The sequence below is a fragment of the Pan troglodytes genome, chromosome 13 (genome assembly GCF_028858775.2).
Source record: "Pan troglodytes isolate AG18354 chromosome 13, NHGRI_mPanTro3-v2.0_pri, whole genome shotgun sequence".
NCBI classification, from domain to species: Eukaryota; Metazoa; Chordata; class Mammalia; order Primates; family Hominidae; genus Pan; species Pan troglodytes.
In genome coordinates this window covers 60,579,661-60,605,750 of record NC_072411.2, presented here as the reverse complement: position 1 = coordinate 60,605,750, position 26,090 = coordinate 60,579,661, and the positions used below count along the sequence as shown (strand labels likewise).

Sequence of the window (26,090 nt, the reverse complement as noted above, 5' to 3'; positions counted from 1 at the left end):
CTCCCTCGCTGTGATCTATTGAAAGTCTGCCCTCGACACAAAGGTTTATTTAAAAAAATCAGAAAATATAAAAATATAAGAAACAAACAAACAAACAAAACATTAAAAAAAGATTGTTTAAAGAATACCCTGGCATACCAAAGTGGGACTTTAGGAACAAGATAAAAAGTCACCTGTGGGGAATTACCTCAAAATTAAATTAAAAAATAAATTTTTTTAAGAGAAAGAAATACAGCAAACTTTTAAAAGTGGTTGCCTCTTTTTAGGGGGGTTCATGAAAATGTTCTATACGTCAGCTGTAGTGGTGGTGGTCGTCACACAACTGTATACCAAAAGTGCTAGTAAAGGATTGTAAAACTACACTACAAAGGGTTGAATTTTACGGTAAGTGAATCACACTTCAATAAAGTTGACTTAAAATGTATAGTAGTTATCTCTGAATGGCAGATTCAGGAATTTTTCTCTTTATACTTTCCTGAACTTTACAACTTGTCTAAAAGGAATGTCATTTAACTCCACAATCAATAAAATACAGAGTAAGAATACGGTCTTATCTACACCATTGCCTGCTTCAGTGTCCTTGGAGTGCAGGCATAAGGGGAAGTCCTAGGGAGGAGTAGATGGGTACAGAATCCAAGTGGGCCCTGCAATGTGGGCTATTGGACCTTTTACTCTCACTGTATCAGGTGAAATCTCAACCCAACTAATGTGAAAATGATACCCCATCAATGATATTGCAGGGAATGAAAGAACAAGTCCCATGCTCATCAAAAGTTGGATTTGAAGGAGGTTGCTTAGCCCGTGGGAGACATGAGACTTAAAGGACATATTTCCCTCTGAAGATTCTATGCTGTGAGATTTCCTGAGATGAGCTGTACATACCCCAGCATCCCCTGGGAGTCATTTCTGTTGCTAAGATGTATACACTATGCACCTGCACAATGACAAGCAACACAAGCCATCTCACATCTCAGCATTCATTGCCATCCATTACTCTAAAAGGCTCTACAGACAGAAATAGTCATGGTAGGCTGCCTGCTTAGTGGACCTAAAATTGATTCATCCATCTACATATGCTAAGTATTATCCTGGAGCCAAGCTGTAGTGTCAGACTTGGCCCCGTGAAGAATTACTTTTAGTTAAGGTGCTATTCCATCATTCATATTCCATTTAACAATGGAAGAAAGAGCCCTATGAGCTTGTTTTTGTAATTTACTGGAAAGAGACCACTGAGGACACTACTTGCCTCATCATACAGCAGTATGTTAATGGGGACACACAGGAGAAACCAGTTAAGCCTCAGCCCCAGGAATGGTGGATCCTCCTGAGCAACCTAGTTTGTTTTTCTCTTACAGACACATGAATTGTGGAATTCATTAGCGTTTTTGTCTTTACCATGGCTATTAGGTCACTCAGAGTGAATGTGGCATGGAAGGTTACAACATACATTTTGTGTACTAGTTTAAACTTGGCTTCATCTTATTTTTCTAAATTTTATTTTCTTTTTGCCCTAATTTCCCAACTTTTAATTTTTGTATTTTGAAAGGTGTTTCAAATACTTTTGGATGAGGTGAAATATTGAATGCATAAGTAACTATAGCATATTCAGAACAAATGCGGAAAAGTTTTTTCTTCCCTATTAACTGGTTCCTTTCAATGAGGTGAAATATAACTATACGCTACTCAATATAAATGCAGACAAACCATAACTTCTTTATTAATTCATTCCAAAACCAAACTTCAATGAGTAAAATATTAAATACACAGATAATATTACCTGCATAGATAACTTTAGTGTACTTGGTACAAATGAAGAAAGGCTACAACTGCTCTATTAAATGAGGCCATAACCCACCTTCAGGGCTTTTCAAGGTTGCAGCAATTATTTCTGGTCTGATATATCATCTCTTGATACAGATTTCATCAACTCCAGATGAAGGTTCATTATAATATATTGATAGTGCTAGTTTTATTAATTTTTAAGAAGTAAATAAAACCAATGGAAAAGTCATCAGAAATGAGGTTTTTACCTTGTTTGGAAGACTACTAATTCTAAAGAGTCATTAATAGAAAAACTAAGGAATTTTATCTTAAGATTTTCAAAATGTTCTCAAGAAGGCATACTGCAAATAAACTGCCAATGATTATTATGCAGTTCATCTTTTTGGGACATTTCCTGATAGGTGCAAATATATGCAGAGGACTAGTTTCTACCTATAAAATGGAAACATCTTCTGGCATGGGTTAAAAATGAATCTTTGATCCTACAAGTGTGAGGGAACCGAACTACTCACTATTAGAGCCACTCATTCGGGGAAGAGGATTCCACAGTTTATCACAGCATAAGCGTCATTAAATAGGTATTAAACAGAACCTCATGCCACTGCCACATCCTTCTTCACAGGGTGAGGCCAATAATGACAAAAACTTTGGATAGGTGAAAAGGTAAATAAAAACAAATGCTTTTCGTTTTCCTTTGAGTCATTACTGTCATCTTTGGACCAGGAAAAGTAAGAAAATCTTACAGATCACCTTACCAACTCTGCCACAGGATCCAAATCAAACACTATGAAAGGTAACTGGTGATCAAATCCCCCAGTTTGCTGATTAAACTCATTTCATGCAAGAACGAACTGAATCAAACAGAAGCTTGATGGCCCAAAGCAACAATTCCACTTTTAATTGTTATTTTTTAGCAAATCGGAAATGGCATACAGGAAAGGGGGCCTGGGTCGAAGAGCTAATTTCTGTTCTTCTCTGTATCGCTTAGATTCTAGTTCCAAGACTGACAATTGAAACACACTGGAGATGCAAGGGGGATCTCTCAAGTGACACAATAAAAAACCTTAGCTCCCCTAATGGCAAAGCACCTTTACATGATGTGCCCAAAGCATCCTGGACTTAAGTTTCATTATCCATTCAATGATCATTTGGCTGGGTGCCCACTTGCTGAGCGCCAGGCTCTGTGCCAGGGCCATGGGGGTGGAATGGGCCTTACTACCTGTTGAGCAGCTAACATGCACAGGGAAACAGTGATGGGAATTCAGATGAGGGAGGTGACTTTTCCTGAGAAACTTGAGAAAGGTTGTAAAGAAGGGTAAGCATTTAGTTGGGACATCAAGAATACATGGGAATTCAACATGAGAAGAAAGGAGGGCAATCCAAGTAGATCAATTACCATTCCAACCACAGCTCAGAGATCACTGAATGAAGAAACCCACCTTACTCATAACCCTTAAAATTTCATAATAGATTCCTATCTGGCTGCCTGGCCTCTTTATTATGTTTTACACACTGCACTCTCAAAAAAGGAAAACTTCTAATCACCATCACCACCACCAATAACAACTTTCAGTTGGTCTCCTTTAAAGATCTAATAAAGTTCTTCACAATTAAATGCCAGCTTCACCTTTCCAATTTCATAAGCCAGTAGGTCCTTTTAGGACATATCCTAGACACTGAGCCTCTTAGTGCTCGGGACAACTGTAATGTGGGGCCACATATGCGTTTGTGCACATTTTCCTCCTTTCCCTGGTCAACCCCACTCCCATTTCTGCATGACCCATTCATTCACCCAACATTCATTGGTGGTGCCACAGTCACTTGCCAGGCACAAATGCCAGGCACTGAGAACCAGACAGGAACCACAAAAAAAGTCACTGACAGAAACTACTACCCACAATATGTACTTTACTTAGAGATTTTAAAAAAACATATGGAACCAGCCAATGAACGATATAGCCTTAAAATTATTTAACATTTTAAAATTCACAAGTCCAGAACATAATCTAATAGCCATGCATATATCAACCACTCCCTCATTTAACAGTTGTTAACATTTTGTTATATTTGCTCCAGATGGCTCTTGAATAAAATGCTACAGATTCTGCAAAAGCCTAATTCCTAGTATCGTCCTCCTTTCTTCCTTTCTAGAGGTTCCACTATCTTAAATTGGTGTCACTCCAAAATATCTTATAATTTTACTCCACATGCACACACTGACAAACAATACCAACTACTATTTATTATGCAGTATTGCTATATATATAGCTATATATATATATTTTTAATTGCTCATAGATTATATCCTCCTACAGCTATTCTTCTGCAACTTACAGCTTTTCAAGTCTGTTTTGCAAACATGTCCATGTTGATACATGTAGATCTAGTTATTTCATTTTAACTGCTCTAGAGTTTCATTTTAACTGCTTTAGAGTGTACCTATTAACAGTTTATTTTCCATTTCCATCCTAATGAATAAGTATGTTCTTTGTAATTTTTTACTTTTGCAAATGATGCTGCAATGAGCATGCTTTGTATCTATTTTACTGTGCACACCTGTCAGACTTCCTCCAATGGTATCCAGTTCTTGGACTGTGAAACCCTACTCTTTTGCTCACTGATTCTCTCACTCATGGTCAAGTTTTTTTATGATATGTATTTCAATGCTTTTTTTTTTTTTTTTTACAAAATCAGAACTAATTCAGAAATACATGATGAACAAAGCACAGTGTGACACTGTCCTTCCTACCTTCTTCAATACATCTTTTCTTATTTCTGTGCTACACTCAGGTGCTGTAATCTCTCGTCTGGATTCCTTAGCTCTAGTGAAGGTATTTGTGTGTGTGAATGGTTGTTCAAATTGAAGTTTCTGTGAGAGGATGGGCACTGACAAGTCCTATTCTGTCATCTTGCTGATGTCACTCATAAATTTGTGTTTTATACTATCTCACTGTGAGCTCATCTTTAGTGGTGCCATTTTCTCACTGGGGACTCCTGAGCAATGTGGATAGTTACATTTGGGCTCCAAACCCACATATGACAGAAGCCTGGGGTTTGCTAATCATGGGGTCCTTTAAAGGACATGGCTTAGTGCAGTGATGTTAAGTTCAAACATACCATCTTGAGCACACACAAAACTTCATTCTTTGGCTCCTATATGGGTATAAAATCCACCTCTAGTGCTTACTTTGAGGTTTGACAACTGTTCTCACATCTCCTACAGAGGTAGCTCAAGCTTCTGGCTCTGGTTTTCAGTGCTCTTTCTAGTTTCAATATCTGGGGATTTTCCCTCCTCTTGTGCCATTTCCTCTAGGTATTGGTCTTTATTATTGATATACCAAGTATTACTAGGAGTTTATCAAGAGAATTTCTATTTTAATTTAGTTAGTAATATTGCCAGAATAAGAAGTACTAACAGAATTCTGTTAAATGTTGAATTACTTTTCTATTAAAATATAATTCTGGTTAGAAAAACAAAACCAGTTGGTTCATACCTTTTAGAAATATATAATACCATATTATTGAGTTTGTGAGTTGTTCTTTTTGGTGCTAAAGATACGGATAATTTCTAAAAAATATTATAGAGAATTAAAGCTAATTTTTGTTTTCACAGTTTTAACTTCCTTAACGAATTATTTCATTGGGTATTGCAAAGTCTGAGTTAGAAATTTCTAATTTATTATTTTATACCTTGCTTATAATTCTCTTTCTATAAAAACCTTCCTGGATATTTATAAAATAATTACATAATCTTATATTTGTTTTGTAAAAGTTTTGACGACCTTTATTTATATACTTTATGCCTTACCAAACATATCAATATACACAACTGTTAAGAGAGATGAAAAATTCATATTACTACAACTTACCAGCCCAATAGTTTAATGTTCATACCAACAATCAGAAACAACAGACAGCATTCTATTCACTAAGAAGTTTTTTTGCCCATGAGTAACACAAGATACTGAAAAGTAGAATAATTATGAGGTTAGAAATAACTGAGAGAAAAGTTATTGCAGGCATGTCTACCTAAGTGTAAGCAGATCAAACTTAAAACTGCAAGCAATGAAAGCATTTTACAGTAGGCTTTACAGAAATATGTAATTATTAAGAAAGAAATCTATAGATGGGATAAGCAGTGATTTAACTATTTGGAACATGTAATTTTTACAGGAATGATGCTTTTAAATAGCATAAGAGGTACTTAAATAGAAAATAACAATCATGATTATGTTTTTACAGTAATGCACTCATTTAGTATTTACTATATGTGAGCACAGTAAATTATTCCATATAGTAATTAGTTTGTGTGGTAGATTCATAGAGTTCTAGAAAAACCCAAAGTAAATTGAAGACATTTTTAAAGTTAATGCAATCTTATTTAGAAATATTTCTTAGTTTTAAAAAAATCAATACCAGGTGTTCAAAGCACCAGCCAATTAGCTTTACCAAATAATTAGCAATTAATCACGACAACACCCATTAACTGTGTGTACATATGAGGAATCTGAAGGCAGCACAGTAGCTTTTGCTACAGAAGCTTGCCAATGCTATAGAAAACATTTCAAGCACAGGACTGAGGGATTGCAAGAGGCTTCTCAAAATTAGAATAAATGGACATTTTTGGTTTCAAATTCTGGAAGGCAAGTTAACAGTAACAACACTAACAGAATCTTTTGCTGCACAGAGAACAACCTAGTAAGGCATGTAACTTGAGTGTGCATAAAGATGGAGCCATTGGCCCTGTACCTGGTGCTGGCGATGCTTGGTGATTCTGCTCCAAGCCTACATCTTTCTAGCTGACTGGCAACAATCTGCCTTTCCACTTCCAGTTCTCGGGTGAGTCGTTGAAACTGAAGCTCCTGTGATTCAAGAAAATAAAAGGCATATAAGGCGCCAAGGTATGCTGCTCAGGCAGATATATGAATTAATGTATGTCACAGGAAACATAGGAACGTACCCATAACATAAAGCTATGGTGTGGCTTTGTGAAATGCAATTTTTGGATGAAATAAATGACCTATTGATTCCTAGCTTTTTCAAATCTAAAGGCAATAGAATATCAGCCTTTGTTTGGCATAAAAAACATGTAGATCTTTATTTGCCTTTTCTGATTTTGGTTCTGAGGTCTTTAAACAGTACTTCTGCTACAGTGCCTTATTAAAGTTAAGGCTTCCAGAGACCTTACTTAATGTATCTACATCAGAGGCACAGCAAACAATGGCTAGTTTTTATATTTCTTATACTATATGTCAGCATAGTTTAAAAAAATATAAATCCCCGTGATCAGAATCACTTTACCATGTTTGATATACAGTCTTTTAATTAAGAAAAAAAATGATTCCAATGCCACAGAAAGAGTCTTGCCGTATTTATCTATAATATAACCAACAAAAATTTGCTGGGTCCAAAAGCAATCATGTGCCACTGTGCAAAGGAGAGAAGGAACACAAGAAGTGAAAAAGACTAAGCCATAACATAGAATTTAAAATATATTCAAAAGCTGGAAGACAGTCTACAGAAATTATATTCTTGAATCTATGCTGCAAAGTGAAGGCAAACAAGTTCTATGAAAGGAGAGGATGTTTTAACTTTATTTGTATTTCTCTCATTGTTAGCTTGATGGGATTTTAATAAGTAGAAAACATGTCATGTTATAAAATATCTAAAGATCAAGTACATTCCAAAGGTTTTAAGCCACAAATAGCATCTCAAGCTCCCCTGTGCCATATTGTCTCCTCACAAGTCTATTCAAAGCAAATGCTGAACTGTAAGTAGTTTAATTTGATGACTGCTAGTTCAAAATACCAGACATATGAGTATTAAATCTAGAAACTATTCAGAAATAAAACAACCTAAAATATTATTTATGATTATATGTATACATTTGTTTGCCATTAAAAATTTTAATTGAAAAGTATATGAACTCCCTGTGAAATCAGGCAAACATGTAATTGCTTGACAGTACTGGCTCTGCAAATTCCACAAACTATTCTTGGAATAATTTCTAAGAAACAGTCCCTAAACTCCTTACCACCTTCTGATACTGAGAATCCTTTCCTAATAATCCCAATTGGTGTGGCAGTATTGGACAGGGCCTAGATGAATAATAGCTGGCTCAATAATGCTGTACAATATGATCATAATCAGTAAGTGGGACAATGCCTGCCTCTGCCTAAAAATTCCTAGGCTCTTAATAAATGTTCAGTAACAAAAGACTAGATAGACATAAATTGTTCAGCATTCAGTACCAGGCTAAGATAACCAATTTGAAAATACTATTATGCTTACCTCACACTTACTCTTTCTTTGCTCTTAAACAGCATCATTTTGTTTTTTTTGTTATAGACTTCTATTCGTTCACTTCATTTACTCACTTGTCATTATATGCATCTTTTCCCACAAGACTGCCTGGTTGTATCAAGCTGGGCCAGGAAAGGACTACTCAGGAATCCCAAAGTATTCCCCAAGCCGTCACAATACCTTCGTCCTCTGAGTTCAGTGGCTACTAGGGATTGAGGGCTGGAGTACTGTCCTCATTTTGGGATGGCCAAAAGTTACCGTATCAGGTATAGTATGGTATGAAGATACATTGCAAATAAGAACATAGAAAAAAAATTCCATTCATAGAAACAAATTCCATTGTACAGGAATGAATTTTTATCATGTTTGTGGCTGCCTGTGACCTTGTAAACAACCTTTCAAGGAAATGGCTGGGAAAGTTCCTGCTTGAAGGCAGAAGTTGGAATTTCTCATAATTCCTTCCCTCAAAAGCAGAACAGGTGACTTTGGCTCTGCCAAGAAGGTACACTCATGCCAGGTTGTGATGCAGGTGCTGACACTGAGACTCTGACTCCAGCAAAGAGGACACTCGTTTTCTCTCTCTATTGCCTTCTTGCTGTGCTTCCTGCATTAGGTCTCAAGGTCAAGTTCCTGACATGGAAACAACCTCCATACACAACTCTGTGTGTTTGGTGGCTATAACAATAGTTTCTTTATCTGATCAACATTGTGGCACAAATTTGGACACCGTTCCTGGAATCTTAGTCTCAAGTCTTGTTCTCCAGTACCTGTAACAAATGTGGGAATTCACTAATAATCCCTTAATGAATTCCTTTTCTGCTTAATTAGCCATGTTAGTTTCTGTATCTTACAACTAGAAACTTTGATTGACGTACCCACAGAAACAATTTACAGTTCTTGAGTTGCTAGGAAAGCCTATACATGCATGATGTAGCTACACTTTTTATTTAAAAGTAGGGCAATTCCTTTAACATTCTTATGGACTGAATTAAGTCCACATTATATCCCTACTGGATGCAGAGCCCATAATACTGAACATCACTGGCTACTTTTATCAAAACCATTCAACCTATTACGTGCCCACAACTTCTCACAAGTAGTACTTCATTAAAGTGCCAAAAGCAGAATATCAAGAAGCTATAAAGCATTGAATTTGTAAAAGTGACTTAACACCTGTAAATGTTTACAAAGAAAAAATATGCTTTCTTGCAAAACTATTACTATTCCTCCTAAGAATACAAGTTGAACACACGCACATGTGAATGGCACCAAGATGTATGAGTGGGATATCAATATTTGATAATTCAGTCTCTACTGGCCTCTTTGACTGACTGATGAGGACAGTATTATGCCGTCATATGAAAACACATCTAATAATTTCCAAAATAACACTCATTAAGATGATGATGCAGAGACATCATCTATGAAGTTAAAAATTCTTATATTTTATCCTCTAAACAAAAAATGTGAAGAATGGTTCTTAAATCAGTATCCCAAATTGGGAATCTTAATTATAGGGTGAGCTTATATTTGTTCTTTTGTGAGAAGAAAAAAGTTAATGTTAAAAGCACTTGTCAGTGATTTAGTGTATGAAAATTTCCTCGTGGAGCCTAGCAAACAATACCACACGACTTTAGAAAGCCAAGGCTACTAATATACTATGAAAATGGAATCTGTTCACCTGTGTTACAAAGCTTTTCTTTGTATCTACTTCCTTCCTCTCAAGTAAGTATACTGATAAATATTCTTTGAGAGAGAGTTAAGGGAATAGATGAAAATAAAGCTGCACTTTCAGATGAGCCACATTTGGTAGACAGAGCTACACTGCCCAAGGAAGCCCAAGGAAAGGCTGGCTGTCCCATCTGCCAGCAGGTGGCCTGTGGTCATCAGCTCCTTCAGGGGTGTCTCGGCTGCAGACAGTCCCCTTGCCCATGGGCACACCCTCTGAGAAGCTTGCATTCAGGCACTGATCAAGATAAGAAAATAAAGACCAGGCCCAGATTTGCTCCCAGGCCAAGGCTTTGTCAGCCTGATTTGGAATTCTCCCTTGCCTAATCCTGCTTTCCCTTCCCCTCTCCTCCACAGGTGTTGATCTCTGACAAATATTCTGCATGTAAAACTCCATCTCAGTGAGAATTCAATCTGAAACAGTCTTTTTTTTTTTTTTTTGGCTTCCATTTCTATGATAGATTTCTCTCTCCCAATTTAAAAATATTGTGAGACACTTCAAAAATACAGAAAATTATAGACAATAACACAATAAACTTCTGTGAATCTGACCAAGGTATAGCAAATCTTAATATTTTGCTACATTTGCTTCAGATGTTTTATGAAGTAAAATATTACAATTTTATTTTAAAATACAATAAAATCCCTTGGTTTCTCTTTCCTAGATCCTATTTTTCTCTTTTCTTCCCTCCCTAGAAGGAATCATTACCCTAAATTTGGTGCTTAATATTCACATGAGTATTTTATATTACTACTACCTATTTAGAGAGCCATAAATGGCAACAGATATAGCACTGTTTTGTATGTCCACACAATTTATGCAATTGGTATATTGTACAGTTTTTGCAGATTGCTTTTACTGCAACATGATTTTGAGATTTATTAACATCAATACATGTAGATCTAGCTAATCTATTTTCACTGCCCAATAGTATTCCATTGCACGGCTATCACATAATGTCTTTATATGTTCTCATCATGAACCTTGGGTTGTTCCCAACTTTATGTAATCATAAACATTCTGTAAAATAAGCTTTCTTGTATAAACCATCTCGTGCACATGAATCATACTTCTCCAGAGCAAAGAGACCTAGAAGTGGAATTGCTTGGTCGAAAGGTACACACATCTTCAGTTTTGCTTGATAATGATTGTCAGGTTACTTTTCAAAGTAGTTGTACTAATTTATGTTCCAGCCAGTAATAAATGAGAGTTTCAGCTTCTCCACATTCTCACTGACATCAGCTGGCATTTTGGGACTTAAATTTCTCTTTTCTTTGGTCGTCTGATAGGCATAGAATGCTATTTTGCTTGTGTTTTATTTTGTATTTCCCTGATAACAAACACCTTTTTCCTATGTTTATTGACGATTTAAGTTTTTGAATCTCATAGGTATCATAACTATCGGGGGAAAATGTCTTCCTCCTGCCAGCACCCAGGCCTGTCCTCTTCTGTGGGACAGATTTCTTACCAGTTTTAGCCAATGTTGTAGTTTTGGCAAGTTCTAGCTTTGGGCAAAGGATCTAATTTGAACCCTCACCTTAGGCTGTCCTCAAATGCCTGTGGCATGGAGCTGTCAAATAGCATGTTCAAGATGACCTAGATTTGCCAGATATCTTCAGGGTAAAAGCCAGGTTTATTGCTTAGGATTCTCATTTGCATTTTGGTTTTAGTTTTTGTGAATTATTTCTTTTCTTTCTAGCTTGGCCTTGCTTTCAAAAAGACAATTCAAATATTTTATTTAGTATGTTTAGTTTCTCTCAGGGGAAAGACTGGTTAGAATACCGAATCTACAGTATAGCGCTTTCATATTTTCTCTTAATTTCTTTGAGCTGTAGCCCGGGAGAATTTCTCAGCACTGCCTTCAATTCACTGTTTCTCTATGTGTCTTGTTTATGGTTTATCTCATCTACTGAACTTTTTTTTCAAAGACAGTATTTTCCATTTCTGAGACTTCTTATTAGTTCTTTTTCATGTCTGTTCCTGCATGGTCATTGGGTGTGAAATCTCTTTCTTCTTTTGTTTTCTCTTCCTGTTTAGGTTGATGTCTACTTCAACTCCCAAGTTACTCAGTTCTAAATAAGCCCTTAAAATTGGTGATTACTGTGTTTCTTTCAAACAGAAATATTAGGATACTGCACATCTAGTCACAAGGATACCATCTTCCTTCTGGCTTTCAGAAACCCTAGGTAGCTTTCAGAATTAGGTCTCTGCACTCCCGCTCCTTTGATGAGCAGGAAGAGCTCCACTCCAGTTCAAGGCTCAGTCCTTTGAACCATTTTCACGTAACACTGAAAGCAGGTCACACTTCATCCTCCTGTGGCCTCCTAGTCTCTTACCCTCATTAAGTCCTCACTGATGGCCATAGTGACATATCTCCTGACCCTTTCCAACTGTGCCCTGTGGAAGCCTCATTCCAGTTTACAAACTCTCTCTTTACAAACTCTTTATCTTTTAATCAGAATGTTCTCCACCTCTGAGTTACTAAGAATACTCTCCACTTCCAGGCTTTAATTGAAATGTAGTTCTTTCTTGAAAATACTGCATTTTCCTACAACCCTCTCTGGTGAAGACTATGTATTCCTCCACACCCCAAACCCAAGGTGCCTCAAAGAAGGGAGAGGAGAGATGGTGTGCTCCTGGCTCCTTACTACCTCTAATTATTAGCATAAAGTAGTTCATAATATTCTTTGCTGTCAGTATATGTTATATAATTGTCTTCATTGTCAGCAGGATCTGCAATCATAGCCCCCTTACATTCTTGATATTAGTAAATCATGTTTTCCTTTTCTTCCTAATCAGTAAAGACCATTATGCTTCCAAATATGTGCAAAAGCTCATTGTCTTTTGAGCCTTGAGCCATCTAGCTCAGTTGTCAATTTGCATCATTACATGGATTTACTTCAAGTTAGTCCAGCTGACTAATTCAGGAGTAGCTGCAATAGCTACTACAATTATGATGACGACAATTAAGAAACAGCAGTAGGCGCTCATTTCAGGCCATCAGCTTGACAACTCAACTCCTGCCCCCACATTCACACTAATCCTTAGTTCTCTTCCAGGCTTAGTGGAGGGAGTGTCCCTTTCTCATCCAAGGCAGGTCTCTGCATGCTCTCCTGCCTTATCCAGAGCCTTGCTTCTCTCTGGAATCCTCTATGTTTCATTTTAGTCTAATGCTCAAGTTTTTCTCATCTGAGAACATATCTTGTTGATTATAGGACTCCTCAGTCTCTGTTTCTTTCTCCTCTGACCTATATTATCTCTTTCATTGAGTATTTTTCTTTAAACTGACTCCTTTATCATTCCAGGCATTGAAGTCATTGAAATCCTGGTTTCCAATGCTTGTATATTTTTAATACAAAATACATAGTAATTTTTAGAAATGTTTATCTGCGTGACAAAAATCATCTCATGCTAGCAGTATAACACACCAAGAGGCAACATACCTTTCCATGACTATGTATCTCAGCAGGAAAGTACTTAGCTCCAGTTATATTGAAAGAAGAAAACAGATGGTCCTTATGTGATGGAATTACTGGTTAAGAAAGCAAGCATTTTTATTTCAACTGTTGTTGGTTGAAAATCTTTCGAAAAAATCCACTTTCTGCCTTAGTATACTGAGAGTTTTATATTACTAAAATACTAATTATCACTGACTAGATTTTTAAGATAGAGGGGATTGGGCAGGATTATGTCCTGTTCCCAGGACATGCTATAGCATTTCTCCCCATTTCCCACATCGAAAAGATGAGTCACTTATGGTCATGATCATATCTTTGGGCCAAGTTTAGGAAACTATTTTAAAAACAAATATTTAAGAACTACCAAGAAATCCCGCAAAAACATCCTAAATATTGTCCTGTAACCTAGGCTGGTGCAAAAACCAAAGTAGTCATATTTACAAAGGTCCTTGAACTTCTCATCCTTAAGACAACCAGCAAATTTGACAGAGGTAATCAAATGTCCTGACCATCTACCACAATTTACTTAATAACTGATAAACCATTATTATGTCTACTTGGTAGTCCCTAAATCAATGTATAATTAATTATAGAAATGCTGGGCATATGATGTCAATCACCATTGTACTGGCTAGCTTCCTTTGTTAAAAGGAAATTAAGAATCAAAGATAAATAACATTATGTTTCTCAAACTGAGAACACCAGTGTCCTACAGGATGTTAACAGATACTGCCTTAAAGGAAGGGTTCCGGGTCAAGTAGATTTGGGAAATGCTGCCCAGGAGATTCTAAATCTTGGAGAGTCACAGCAACCCTACCATATTAAAAGTTCTGAGAAGTCTACCAGTAGGAAGTCAGCTTACCTTTGTTTAACCCAGCACTTCTTTGATTTACTGAACACTAAGCACACTTTTTCTTTTGCAAAGAACAACTATTAACATCTCAAGGAACTATCATTTTGAGAACACAACTTGGGCAACACTGAAAAAAAAGTTTATTTGTTGTATTTAGGGAAGGCTGAATTAAGAGGTACTATACTATAGTCTACATTTAAAATATTTTTTACAAATTGGAAAACAAAATTTTAATCACTTTTGTCAAGACTGAATACTTACATAGGGAAGGGCACTACACAGGGTTAGCCTTCAAATGGAAACTGCTGACATTGCATCACTTTGAAGACATGAAGGATATACATTATTAGGACAGCTCTGTGGGATTCGTTGCCCTATGCTATGCCCATTGCCTGTTACCTTGAGATCTCAGGATCAAAGAAAAGTGCAACATACAGCTACCCATCTAATTTCTTGCCTTACTAGCTAATATTCTAATAGGAGATGAACAATATTAAGATCTTTGTTGTTTTATCCTACCACCAAAACAGGAATAAACCAAGTTCTAGTTGACATCTTTCCTCCAGTTTTAATGAAACAGAGAGAAAATAGTAAAGTTTACCAGATGCTTGAAGTTTATATTCTAAGACTCAGGCTCTCATCTGTAACTTAGCTCCTCTATTAGGAAACCCAAATAAAGGAGGAGAGGTTTGGGGGCACATTAAAAATACACAAGAAAAGCTTTTTACTTGGAACCATGTGTGGATGAGAACTTCAAAGAAGACAGGTAGAGTCTCATGCTTTTCCTACGTACCCCACCCACACGGATGGCTTTTGTTTTGGAGAAAGATTCTCACTCTGTTCCCCAGGCTGGAGTGTAGTGGCATGATCTTGGCTCACTGCAACCTCTGCCTCCGGGGTTCAAGCGATTATTGTGCCTCAGCCTCCTGAGTAGTTGGGATTACAGGTATGTGCCACCAAGCCTGGCTAATTTTTGTATTTTTAGTAGAGACGGGGTTTCACTATGTTGGCCAGGCTGGTCCTGAAATCCAGACCTCAGGTGATCCACCTGCCTCAGCCTCCCAAAGTGCTGGGATTACAGGTGTGAACCGATGGCTTCTTAAAAGACTGTCTACTCAACAGTGACTCACTGAGTAACTTGCCCTTGGCTCTTCAGCCTCTCACTTGACAATATGACCATCACACGGGTCCATGTACAGTGGTAATGTCCAAATTCACTATCTCTAATTGAATTTTCAGTGGTCTGCTACGTAGCTACACCTAAATGATGGATAAACCATGGCCTTACCCAGACACACCTCTCTCCTCTCCCATACTTCCCCACCTACTGTGTTTTCTATTTCTGCACGGAGTAGTTCTCAAAGTGTGGTCCCTGAACCAGCAACATCAGCACCACCTGGGAACTTCTTAAAGTCAGAAGGGTGGGGTTTAGAAACCTGTGTTTTTCTTTCTTTCGTAGATGGAGTTTAGCTCTTGTTGCCCAGGCTGGAGTGCAATGGCACGATCTCAGCTCACTGCAACCTCTGCCTCCCGGGTTCAAGCGATTCTCCTGCCTCAGCTTCCCAAGTAGCTTGGATTACAGGTGTGTGCCACCACACCCAGCTATATTTTTTTTGTATTTTTAGTAGAGAAGGGGTTTCGCTATGTTGGCCAGGCTGGTCTTGAACTCCTGACCTCAGGTGATCTGCTGCCTCGGCCTCCCAAAATGCTGGGATTACAGACGTGAGCCACCATGCCCAGCCAGAAACCTGTTTAAACAAGTCCTCCAGGAGATTCTCATGCACACGGAAGGTTGAAAACCACTGTCCTAATGGAAACACCATCCCTCTTTCATTCAGGCTCAAACTGTAAGTGTCCTCATCCTTTTGTCATTTCCTCCCTTTCTCTTATCCCATTCCTTGCACATTAAGTGATTTCCCAAATCCTGTCCGTTCACATCTTTAGCATAGGCTGAATCCATTTCCTTCCTCACTATTCCTTCAGGTTCACATTAATTCAGACTACTGCAAAAACTCACTAAGTCTTCTCCCTGCCATGGTGGTGTGGGGTCCTGCTTCCACTGCTTACATTTTTTCCTGATATATTTGCCAACGTTCAATACTACTCACCAATAATCTCTATGTTTTACAAAAGGTTTACTGGGCTCCAGGCTCTACGCTAAGTGCCAAGTATTTCTTCATGAACTCTACATAATCAGCCTGTGAGGGAGTCAGAGTCAGCCTCATTTCATAGAGAACTGACTTGCCTATGGTCACTCAAAACCAAGATTTGAAATCATCTCAATCTGTCCTAACCCCATGGGTTAACCACTGCGCACCACGCTCTACCCAACCCAACCCATAAAACTACTTTTAAAAAGCCAACTCAGCCTTGTTTTAAGACCTTCTGTATAGTCTGGCCCCCAAATATCTTTTTGTGGTCTCCTATCACTTCCCTTCATGACCTACACAGAATTATTTATGGCTTCCTATACACACCACTCAAGGCTTTTCCTCATTTGTTCCATCCACTTGAAACACTCTCCCATAAACACCTACAGTTCTTTATCCAGCCCTAGGGTATAGTGTTCTGTGACATCTTCTCAATTTACTAAACAGGACTCCTCTTAAAGAAGAGTGGAATCTATATTTCACTCATCTTAGTATCTCTCCAGCTCTTTGCAAAAACAACAACAACAACAAACCCAGAAAACTCTGGTAAGTAATTCAGGGTGATTTTATGATTTACTCCCTTATTACAGCCTCCCCTTTCTCCCTGACTTCTTGATCTCTCAGACATCACGTCCTGCATATCAAAAAACCAGGAGTTTCCAGCCTTAGCATGCCACTTTTGAAAACTCATTGAACAGACTACTGACATTTAATTGTTGAACAGGGAATGGCATTTATTTTCATTTACTTTTTCTCCTAAAATGTAGAATGTATAGATAGGATGTATAGATATGTGTGCTGTGTGTGTGTGTGTGTGTGTAGATATAAATAATTCTAGTTCAGTCTTGTAGTTGAGGTTTTATTAATTTATGTTTAAAATTCCTTACATTTGGGAAAGCCCTAGTAGTCAAATAAATATTGAGGAAAAGAGATATCACAAGGAAAATGGATAGTTGGAGGAGTGTAAGCTGTAGTTGTCAATGACAACCATTGCTATCATTTTCCAACAAGGTAGTTATTTGGTAGAATTAATGTCAAAAACACGGTGAGATTTTCTTTAAAATGTAATGCCTTGAATATTTGATTAGCTATTACTTTAAACCTTAAGAAATTACAAAAACTAGTAATGACTTAACATGAACAATTTGGGTTTTCTATATATATATATATATATATATATATATATATTTCAAAATTATTAAGACCAATGATGCATATCACCTAATGTTAGATGCTTATTTGGGGGTTAATTGACTACACAGTATATGATAACAGTCCACATAAATCATTATTTGCTGAAATGGAAAACTAAAAGAATAAATGACCAATTTTCTCCTTCCTCTACGTAGACTAGTTAATGAAAACACAGTAAAAAATATAAAAATGATAAGAGAAACAACAAGGCTAAATAAACTTAACCTTCTATTCCTCAGTAGATGTAATAAATTGCACTACAGAATAGGAGACTTATTTTAAAAATTACTAATTTAAGGTTTGGCTAGCTAGTTAATGAAATCTAATGAGAATGAAAACAAATACCACCTAACACAGGAAGATTTTTTCTTAAGACTATACTAGGTTTACTTTTACAATTGTCCGCAGATATTCTGTGGCTTAATGTGTGTGTGGGTGGCAGGGGTACTAGAATTAGAAAACATATTTATTAGTTATGCCCTAGTCAATTAAATGGTTCCTTGGGAATGCTGGGTAGCTGGCTCAAGAGGTACAAGTGTTCAAAATTTTTGTCTTAACTTTTTTCATGTTATCTGTATGGTTTCAATAATATCATCATTCCTTTCTAAACTTCCAGAAATTATCGTGGGCTTCTTGGGAAAGAAGGTTAAGAAAGATCAATGTATTATTGATAACCATAAGCCATATCTAATCTATAAGGAATATTAAAGCTGTAGGAGAGCTCAGGCACATCTAGCTACAGGCTGAGTCCAACCTCAGCGCATACACATCCAGAATAAAGCCCTGATTTCAGTCTTTGGGTCCACAAGTGCTCTGTTCCTTGTGCTTCCATATTTGATGTCCCTGTTTTTCTCTGACTCTCCTGCTTTCTCCCTAACATTTGGCTCCTTCCACCTATATATAAAAGCAATTTTATTTTTCGTTACCCTTATTGAATATCTGCATACTCCCTGCTTACCAAAAAAAAAAAGCAGACAAGTAATGTTACTTCTTACTTGTGTTAGATCTATAGGGCAGAAAAGGAAAAAAAAAAAAAAAAAAGGAAAAAAGAAGAAGAAAAAGAAGTTCCAGATTTGAATATATACGTTGTTCAGACTAATTTATTTGACCAAAAGAATATTTAAATTGCCATATTGAGAATTCTTTTTCTCTTGCATAAAATACATCCTCCCTTATGAAGAAATATATTTGCTTATGTTTGGAATGGGCACAATTTAATATCAAATGTCTAACTTTCCTTTTAAGTCATAACAAAAATAATAATATCGGGCACTACTGAATGAATGCCATCTGTGGGTCGGGCACTCTATTTATATTTTCTCTAATCCTTAAAAAGCAACACAGTTTTGAATTGAGCAATCCTAAAATGGGAGGGGCAAAGTAAATGACTTGCCCAAGGTCACACGAATTAGTAAGTGAAGAGTTGGACTGAAATTCTAAATTCTTCTTCTTTCCATTATAGGAAGCTGAAAAATTAAGGTTATGTCATTTTCTGTTGCTAAAGGTTATATTTAGAACTGTAATTGACTTTATTACTTCAAAACATTCTTCTTAAATCAAATAAAACCCTGCAATTTCATAAGAATTAAAGAGCCAGATGCAAGTATACATGGGAACTTAACTAATGACAAAGAGGAAATTTCATTCAATGGGAAAAGTACTGCTGTTGTTAAGCAGAGAAAACAAAGCTAGATTACCACCTCTAACTATACACACACATGCACACACTGCTCACTTTCATTAGTAAGGAAAAAGAAAATCAAATAACAATGAGATGTCATTTTTCATCATACTGGCAAACATTTAAAAAAGCAGTTAACAGCCAGGGCTGGTGAGGAACTGGGGGGAAATGGGCACTTACACGTACTGTTCATGGGAGTGGGATCTGCTATAACACTTTGAGGAAACAATCTGGTAATACCTATTAAAATTAAAAAGCCATATTCCTCATTCCCTGCCATCCCCACTTGGAAATCTAGTCTACAGAAATAAAAGCAAGGGTATATATTAAACAGTAATTGCAGCATCATTTGAAACAATTTGAATGTCCATCCACATAGCAATATTGTAACAAACGATGGCATCTCCATTCTACAGCATACTATGTCCTTATTCAAAAGAATGAGTTGGACTCTTATCTGTTGCTTCAGAAGGACCATTATATATGATTATGTTAAAAAGTCAACTGAAGAACTGAGTAAAACACAACAAAATTTAAAAACCCAAAGCCTACATAGGTTTGTTTGAACACAGACACAACTGTGAATGAGACACAGCAGATCAGTATGACTGGTCACCTCAGAAGGGTGACCAATCTATTTATACTTTTATATTACATTATTATATTATTTTATATTTACAATTATTTACACTTTTATATTATCTCTTTTAATTGTATCACTTGTTACAACACAATTTCTGTAATTAAAATTGAATTCAGAAAATTAAGCAAAAAGAAAAGAAAAGACACGAAGTATTATTTGCATGTACCAGGACAAAGCTGCTGAGGAAACTGTCAATTCCTCCAACGTGGTATTCTGATTGAGTGGACAACTGATATTTTTGCTTTTCTGAAGCCATTAAAGTATGCTAACAGTGTTCAATAATATTCCAATAACCTATTATGGCCTATTCTAACAATTGGAAACAACACATCAGATTCGAAAGTACATAGCATTGGTGACGCTATGAAGAAATGGTGTAGCAGGAATGTAAACTAGTACAAACTCTTTTGTACAATACCAAAAAAAAGGTAAATATTACATACCTACCTGTTGTCCCATTAGTTCCAATGCTGAGGTTGTGATATACTTGGAAAAGTACACAAAACCAACCAATCAAATAAAACTGGAAACAACCCAATAATCATCAAAATGGGAATAGCTAAATATATACATACATCTACATAATAGGATTCCATGCGATTGCTAGAAAGGATTGAAGTAAATCCAAATGTGCTGATACAGAATATGTTTAAGAAAGATTATGCAGGAAAATAAAGCCAGGCAGTTGTTTTTAAAAAGACATCTATGCTAGAATATGCAGAAATAAATTTTTTCTTGATGTATACTCAAAAAACTTAACTTTAGAGGCAGTTTTAACCTTTGGGAAATGGGACTGGATGCCTGTAGGGTGGCTTACTTTTCATTTTATACTTCTGAGTATTTAATTCCCTCTACCTTGGGCATTTATTTTTGTTATTAATTTTTGTAAATAAAATAGAGTAAGAGTTGTTTGCTTACGTAAAACCACACTACAATCCCAATTTTTACTAATAGTTAAATGTTCCAATTCTGACCTATCAAAGAAAATGTTTTAAGAATTAATTTTCATGAAGGGCATGAAATATATAGCATCTTAAATATATATGCTGTAAAATGAACTGTTTGCTTTAATAGATTCTACTGTATGTATTTCTCTGGAAACTCCACAGGATTTAATAAAGAACTGGTATCTTTAGAAAGATGCTTTTTGGCTTACTCTATGGTTTTAATTAATTTCTTCCATAAATTGCTAATCAGTAAGGAAGGAAAGAGCAACTGATAATCAACCGTAATCTTATATCTACCTAATCATTCTTAAAAATTTTATATAAATATGCTTTGAAAATAAAACATGCAAGAGGACCCAATTAACTTTAAATTTTGAATCATGTTAGGGCTGAATCACTTAGATACCATGTATCACATGGTAAATTTTTCATTTGATAAACAAATAGTTTGAAAGAGTAATCATTCTTTTGTAATACATAATTTTGATTAGGTATTCAAAGTAGACATGATGTTTTAAACAGGTGATGATATAGGTATATATTTTTACTGTGACAAAATATATGCTAACAAAATGTAACACTTTAACCATTTTTAATTGTACAGGGCTTTAAGTATATTCACATTGTTGTGCAACCATCACCATCATCCATCTCCAGAACTTTTTCATCATCCCAAACTGAAAAAACAACTCCCAGTTACCTCTTCTACCCAGCCTCTGGCAACCACCACTGTGCTTTCTGTCTCTATGAATTCCACTACTCTAGGCACCTTGTATAAATGAAATTATGTATATACTATTTGTCTTTTTGTGATTGGCATTATTTCACTTAGCATAATGTCCTCAAGGTTTACAGAATTTACTTCCTTTTTAAGGATAAATATTCCATCGCAATATATATGCCACATTTTGTTTATCCATTCATCTGTCAATGGACTGTCAATAGAAACAACTTGTCATTAAAAACAACTTGGGTTATTTTTATGTATTTTTTTGAAGTCCCAAAAGTCTATACAAAACTTAAGCCAAATTCTGCAACAAAACATATCTTAAAATTTATATTTCTATTTTCTCCTCTCCTGGCTTCTTTTCCCGTCAAGAAACTACTAACTTTCACAAAATTCAATAGTGAAAGGTCTTATCTCCCAGGATGAAAACAGTTCTATGACTTTTTCTTCTGTAATTTAAACGACTGACTTGATTATGAGAACACTTGGACACAGGGCGGGGAGCATCACACACCGGGGCCTGTCGGGGGGTGGGGGGCTGGGGGGAGGGATGGCATTGGGAGAAATACCTAATGTTGATGGATGCAGCAAACCAACATGTCACATGTATACCTATGTAACAAACCAGCATGTTGTGCACATGTACCCTAGAACTTAAATTAAAAAAAAAAAAAGACTGACTTGATTATACATTCATTTGTTTAAACACTGCGATGGGTAGAGAGAAAGAGGGAAAGGCAGAGGCAACACCAGTGCCTGTGCTCCACAATCATAACAAAGTGCGACGAGCACTCATGTAACCTGGGAAGTCGGCCTGGGGCCACAGAGCAGAGGTGGTCTAAATTAGATATGAAGTTTCTCTTCAAGGAAGTCGGGGAATTGGATTAAAACATTCAAGCTGAAGGGTCAAAACAAATCCCTGTTTTAAGATGCCAAATAAAAGTAGGCACCTAGAAAGTCAGCAAACATGAACAAACTGCATGGTGCTGATGAGACCACAGGGCTTGGCATCCATTCCCCATTGGTTCAACAAGGCAACACCATCTGCATTGCTGGCTGCTGAAATGATCAAAAGACCTAAGGTGTGTGAGAGCTTTAACAAGCTTTCGGGCCCCATACAAAACTTCTTATCACAGATTTTTGTTCTAATATGCTAGAGCAGCAGTAGGCAAACTTTTTCTAGAAAAGGCCAGATACACAGTAAATATTTTAGGCTTTGTGGACCATAGCACAGGTCTGTGTCACAACTACTCACCTTTGACCTGGGAGTGCAAAAGCAGCCATAAACATAAATGACGAGTGTGGCTGTGTTCCAGTAAGATTTTATAATATATATGGAAACTGAAATTTGATTTCATCTAATTTTCAGGCGTCATCAAATATTCTGCCTTTGATTATTTTTTAACCATTAAAAATTGTATAAAACATTCTTAGCTTGCAGGCTATAAAAAACAGGCGAGGGCCAGATTCAGCCGGTAGGCCACCTGTCCTGTAGTTTAACAACTTGTAAGCCTCTTTAAAGGCATACGATTTGACAAAGATTAGAACAAATATGGAAGGATTATAGGATTTTGGTATCAACTTGGATCTGATGCTAGGCTCTGTCACTTACTAGCTATATAATATTAGACAAGTCACTTAAACATCTGTAAACCCCAGTTTAATCACTTGTAAAATGGGAGTAACAACCACATCAGAGGAGTTGGGTGTGAAGTACATGAACAAAATGCTAAATGCTGTGAGCTATTTTTTAAAGAGTTAGGCATGATAAAGTAAAAAATAAAATTTTATTTTTTTAATATACCACGTTCTTTCCTAAAAGGTTCACTTGCCAAAAATCTGGAAATATATTTTCATTTCCTAAGTAGAGGAAAAAAAATGAAGTAATTTCTGCCATAGACAGATGCCTTAGATTCCATTTTTACTAAGCTCTTAGCATTGTACAATGTTATCATGACAGTTAATAATTTACCTCTTTTATCTTCTGATCATATTCTGTTCTCAATAACCCTTTTTTGTTCTCAATGTCATTTTTTGTTCTTTCCTCTTAAACTTCATATACAGAAGATCCATTTTTTTTTTTTACATAAAATCACAAGAAGGAAGTAGTGGCTGAAGCACCACTCATGACAAATGAGTGAGAAAAATAGTGGTTCCTTTTTGCTACAGCCATAATGCTCTATTTATTTAATTTCAAAGCAAGAAATTTACACAAATTAGGCACTCTTACAACCCTTACAAAATTAAAATGCATGATTTCTTTATATAGCCAGCCTGCAGATAGCAAAATATCAATGCCAGCCAGGCACGGTGGCTCACGCCTGTAATCCTAGCACTTTGGGAGGCTGAGGCGGGCAGATCACTTGAGGTCAGGAGTTCAAGACCACCCTGGCCAACATGGTGAAACCCTTTTTCTACTAAAAATACAAAAATTAGCCAGGCGTGGTGGTGCATGACTGTAATCCCAGCTACTCGGGACGCTGAGGCAGGAGAATCACTTGAATCCAGGAGGTGGAGGTTGCAGTGAGCCAAGATCGCGCCACTGCACTCCAGCCTGGGAGAAAGAGTAAGACTCTGCCTCAAAAAAAAAAGGGCCAGTACAGGGATGGTGGGTACATTTGTGTTGCTCTTTAATATTCAGATACTGATTTAAAGCAACCCAAAGTCTTAATTCAGTATTTCCCATCATATTACTCTTTTAAGAAATTCCTTTCCTTTCTCTATTTTATGAAAATACTAAAAAACAAAAAAACTCCGCCCTTGTTTTCTGAAGGTACTCTGGGCAGTTTTCATGGTAACAATTCCCTACCTCCAGTTAATACACAGGAAAAGATCAAGCTTACTTCCATAACTGTCTTCTGTCCTTCCAGAAGCAGGAAGCCGCAATTGCAAGAGAATGCCATCTCTAAACTGAATGCTTGGTGTAAGTCCTCCGCAGAGTGCCAGGCTAGGTCAGGGCTCCTGCGTAGGGCTTGAGGCTCCTGTAAGCAGAGGCCAGCACACTGGCCCATACCCTCCCCAGGGATATCGTCAACCTTAATGCCTGGGACAGTGCCTGCCTGCCTCCCTCAGGCATATGTGTTAACAGGGTTAGAAGACTGGGTCCCTTTGGAAAGAATGGACAACACAGTCTACCACCGAGACCCACAACCTTCTGAATTCATCAGCAAAGTGAATAAAGGGGCTGTAGAAAGGATCACCGCAGAGCAAGCTATGGGTTGATCCCAATTCTCTTGGGCCTAGTGGCGAGAAAAGTGGATCTGTGAACAGGGCCAGGAACCATAAAGGAATCAATACTTCACTGGGCAATTTTTGCTCTTCACAAGAAATATCCTAGGATCCTTACAACTCACACTGGAACCTGAAATCTAAAAACAGACAAGGCCTTCCATTCATGAGAGTCTGCGGTTTCCCACAAAAGATGAAGAGAAAAAACTAACCCAACATCCTACATACCAGGTGAGACTTTTCTCTGAAGTACCACCAATGTAGCTGTGGCCAGCTTTTTCCAAAGTCCTCCCATTCACTCAGGAGGCACCGTGGTTTCCAAAGGGAAACCTTCTACTGAAGCACTGACCCTGATCCTCCCTTACTCATTTTGCTTGGGGACCTCCTAAACTACTCAGAACTTTCACAGCCTGCAATAGTACCCACTCCCTGTACCCATGACACCTTCACCTTCTCCTCCTCTTTATGTATTTCCATATTCAGCCTGACCATCGCATCACTCTCTTGACAGCACCCCAATTCCCCAGTCCTTTACTTCAGACAGTTCCTGTTTCCCTTTCCAGACACACTTATTTCAAGGGCTCTCCACTTATTCAGGTCTCATTTTCTCTTCAACTCTGTCATCTGGCTGCTGCTCTAAACTCTGTACCAACTGTTCTCTCCAAGGTTACTAACCATTTCTTGGTGGCTACATCCAAAAGGCACTTTTCCGTTCTCCATCTATCTACCCTGACCTTTCTGCATCCTTCAAAATCACTGATGACTTCCTCCTTGACATTCATCCTTCCTTTGGCTTCACAGATATCACCTTCTATTTTTTGCCCACCCTGCCTCCTCTGGCTATACTGTCTCCTTCATAGAATCCTGTTCCTTCCCCACCTCTTGTAAATACTGCTTTTTCCAGTTTTCTACTTGCTCTAGACATTTTCCCTAGGTGAGTCCCTCAATAATAATAGTGATAGTAGCATCAGCCGAAATGTACTAAAAGCATGTACTATGTGCTACCTGTTATTCTAAGCCTTTAAATCAAATTGATTGAAAGGCAATGATATCTCTGTAATTGTGCCTATGAAGTAGGAACTGTTAACACTTATTATTCAGAGGAGATAGAGCCACGGTCATATGGTGCACAGGGGAAAGAATGGGGACTAGATTCCCTGAGGATCACCCTAGGGCCTGTGTTCTTCATGCCTCTGCTGCTCCCATGGCTTCAAGTAACAACTATGTGGTTGTGGATCTCATATTGACAACTTTGACCTAGATCTTCCTGACCAAGGTCCAAGTCCATGTGTCCAGCTATCTAATGGGTCTCTTCCTGGGGATGATCCATAATCACCTCAAGATACACACATGCAGAACATCAGTTTACTCTCACAAATTCTAGCAATCTGTAAC

General features: G+C 37.2%; 1 protein-coding gene across 27 annotated transcripts in view; it reads right to left on the bottom strand.

The window, feature by feature from the left end:
• PKP4 (plakophilin 4) overlaps positions 1-26,090 on the bottom strand; it is a 226,927-nt gene that overhangs the window by 97,551 nt on the left and 103,286 nt on the right. For 24 of the 27 annotated variants that reach the window (XM_063791218.1, XM_063791228.1, XM_063791231.1 and 21 more), the window contains one exon: positions 6,532-6,644. The exons of 1 other annotated variant lie outside the window; for it this stretch is intronic. In XM_063791218.1, the coding sequence (XP_063647288.1) occupies positions 6,532-6,644 (113 nt within the window). Of the gene's footprint in view, positions 1-5,651; positions 5,747-6,531; positions 6,645-26,090 lie in introns of all 27 variants that reach the window. 2 more of the 27 variants (XM_054679048.2, XM_054679047.1) reach the window with 1 other exon arrangement.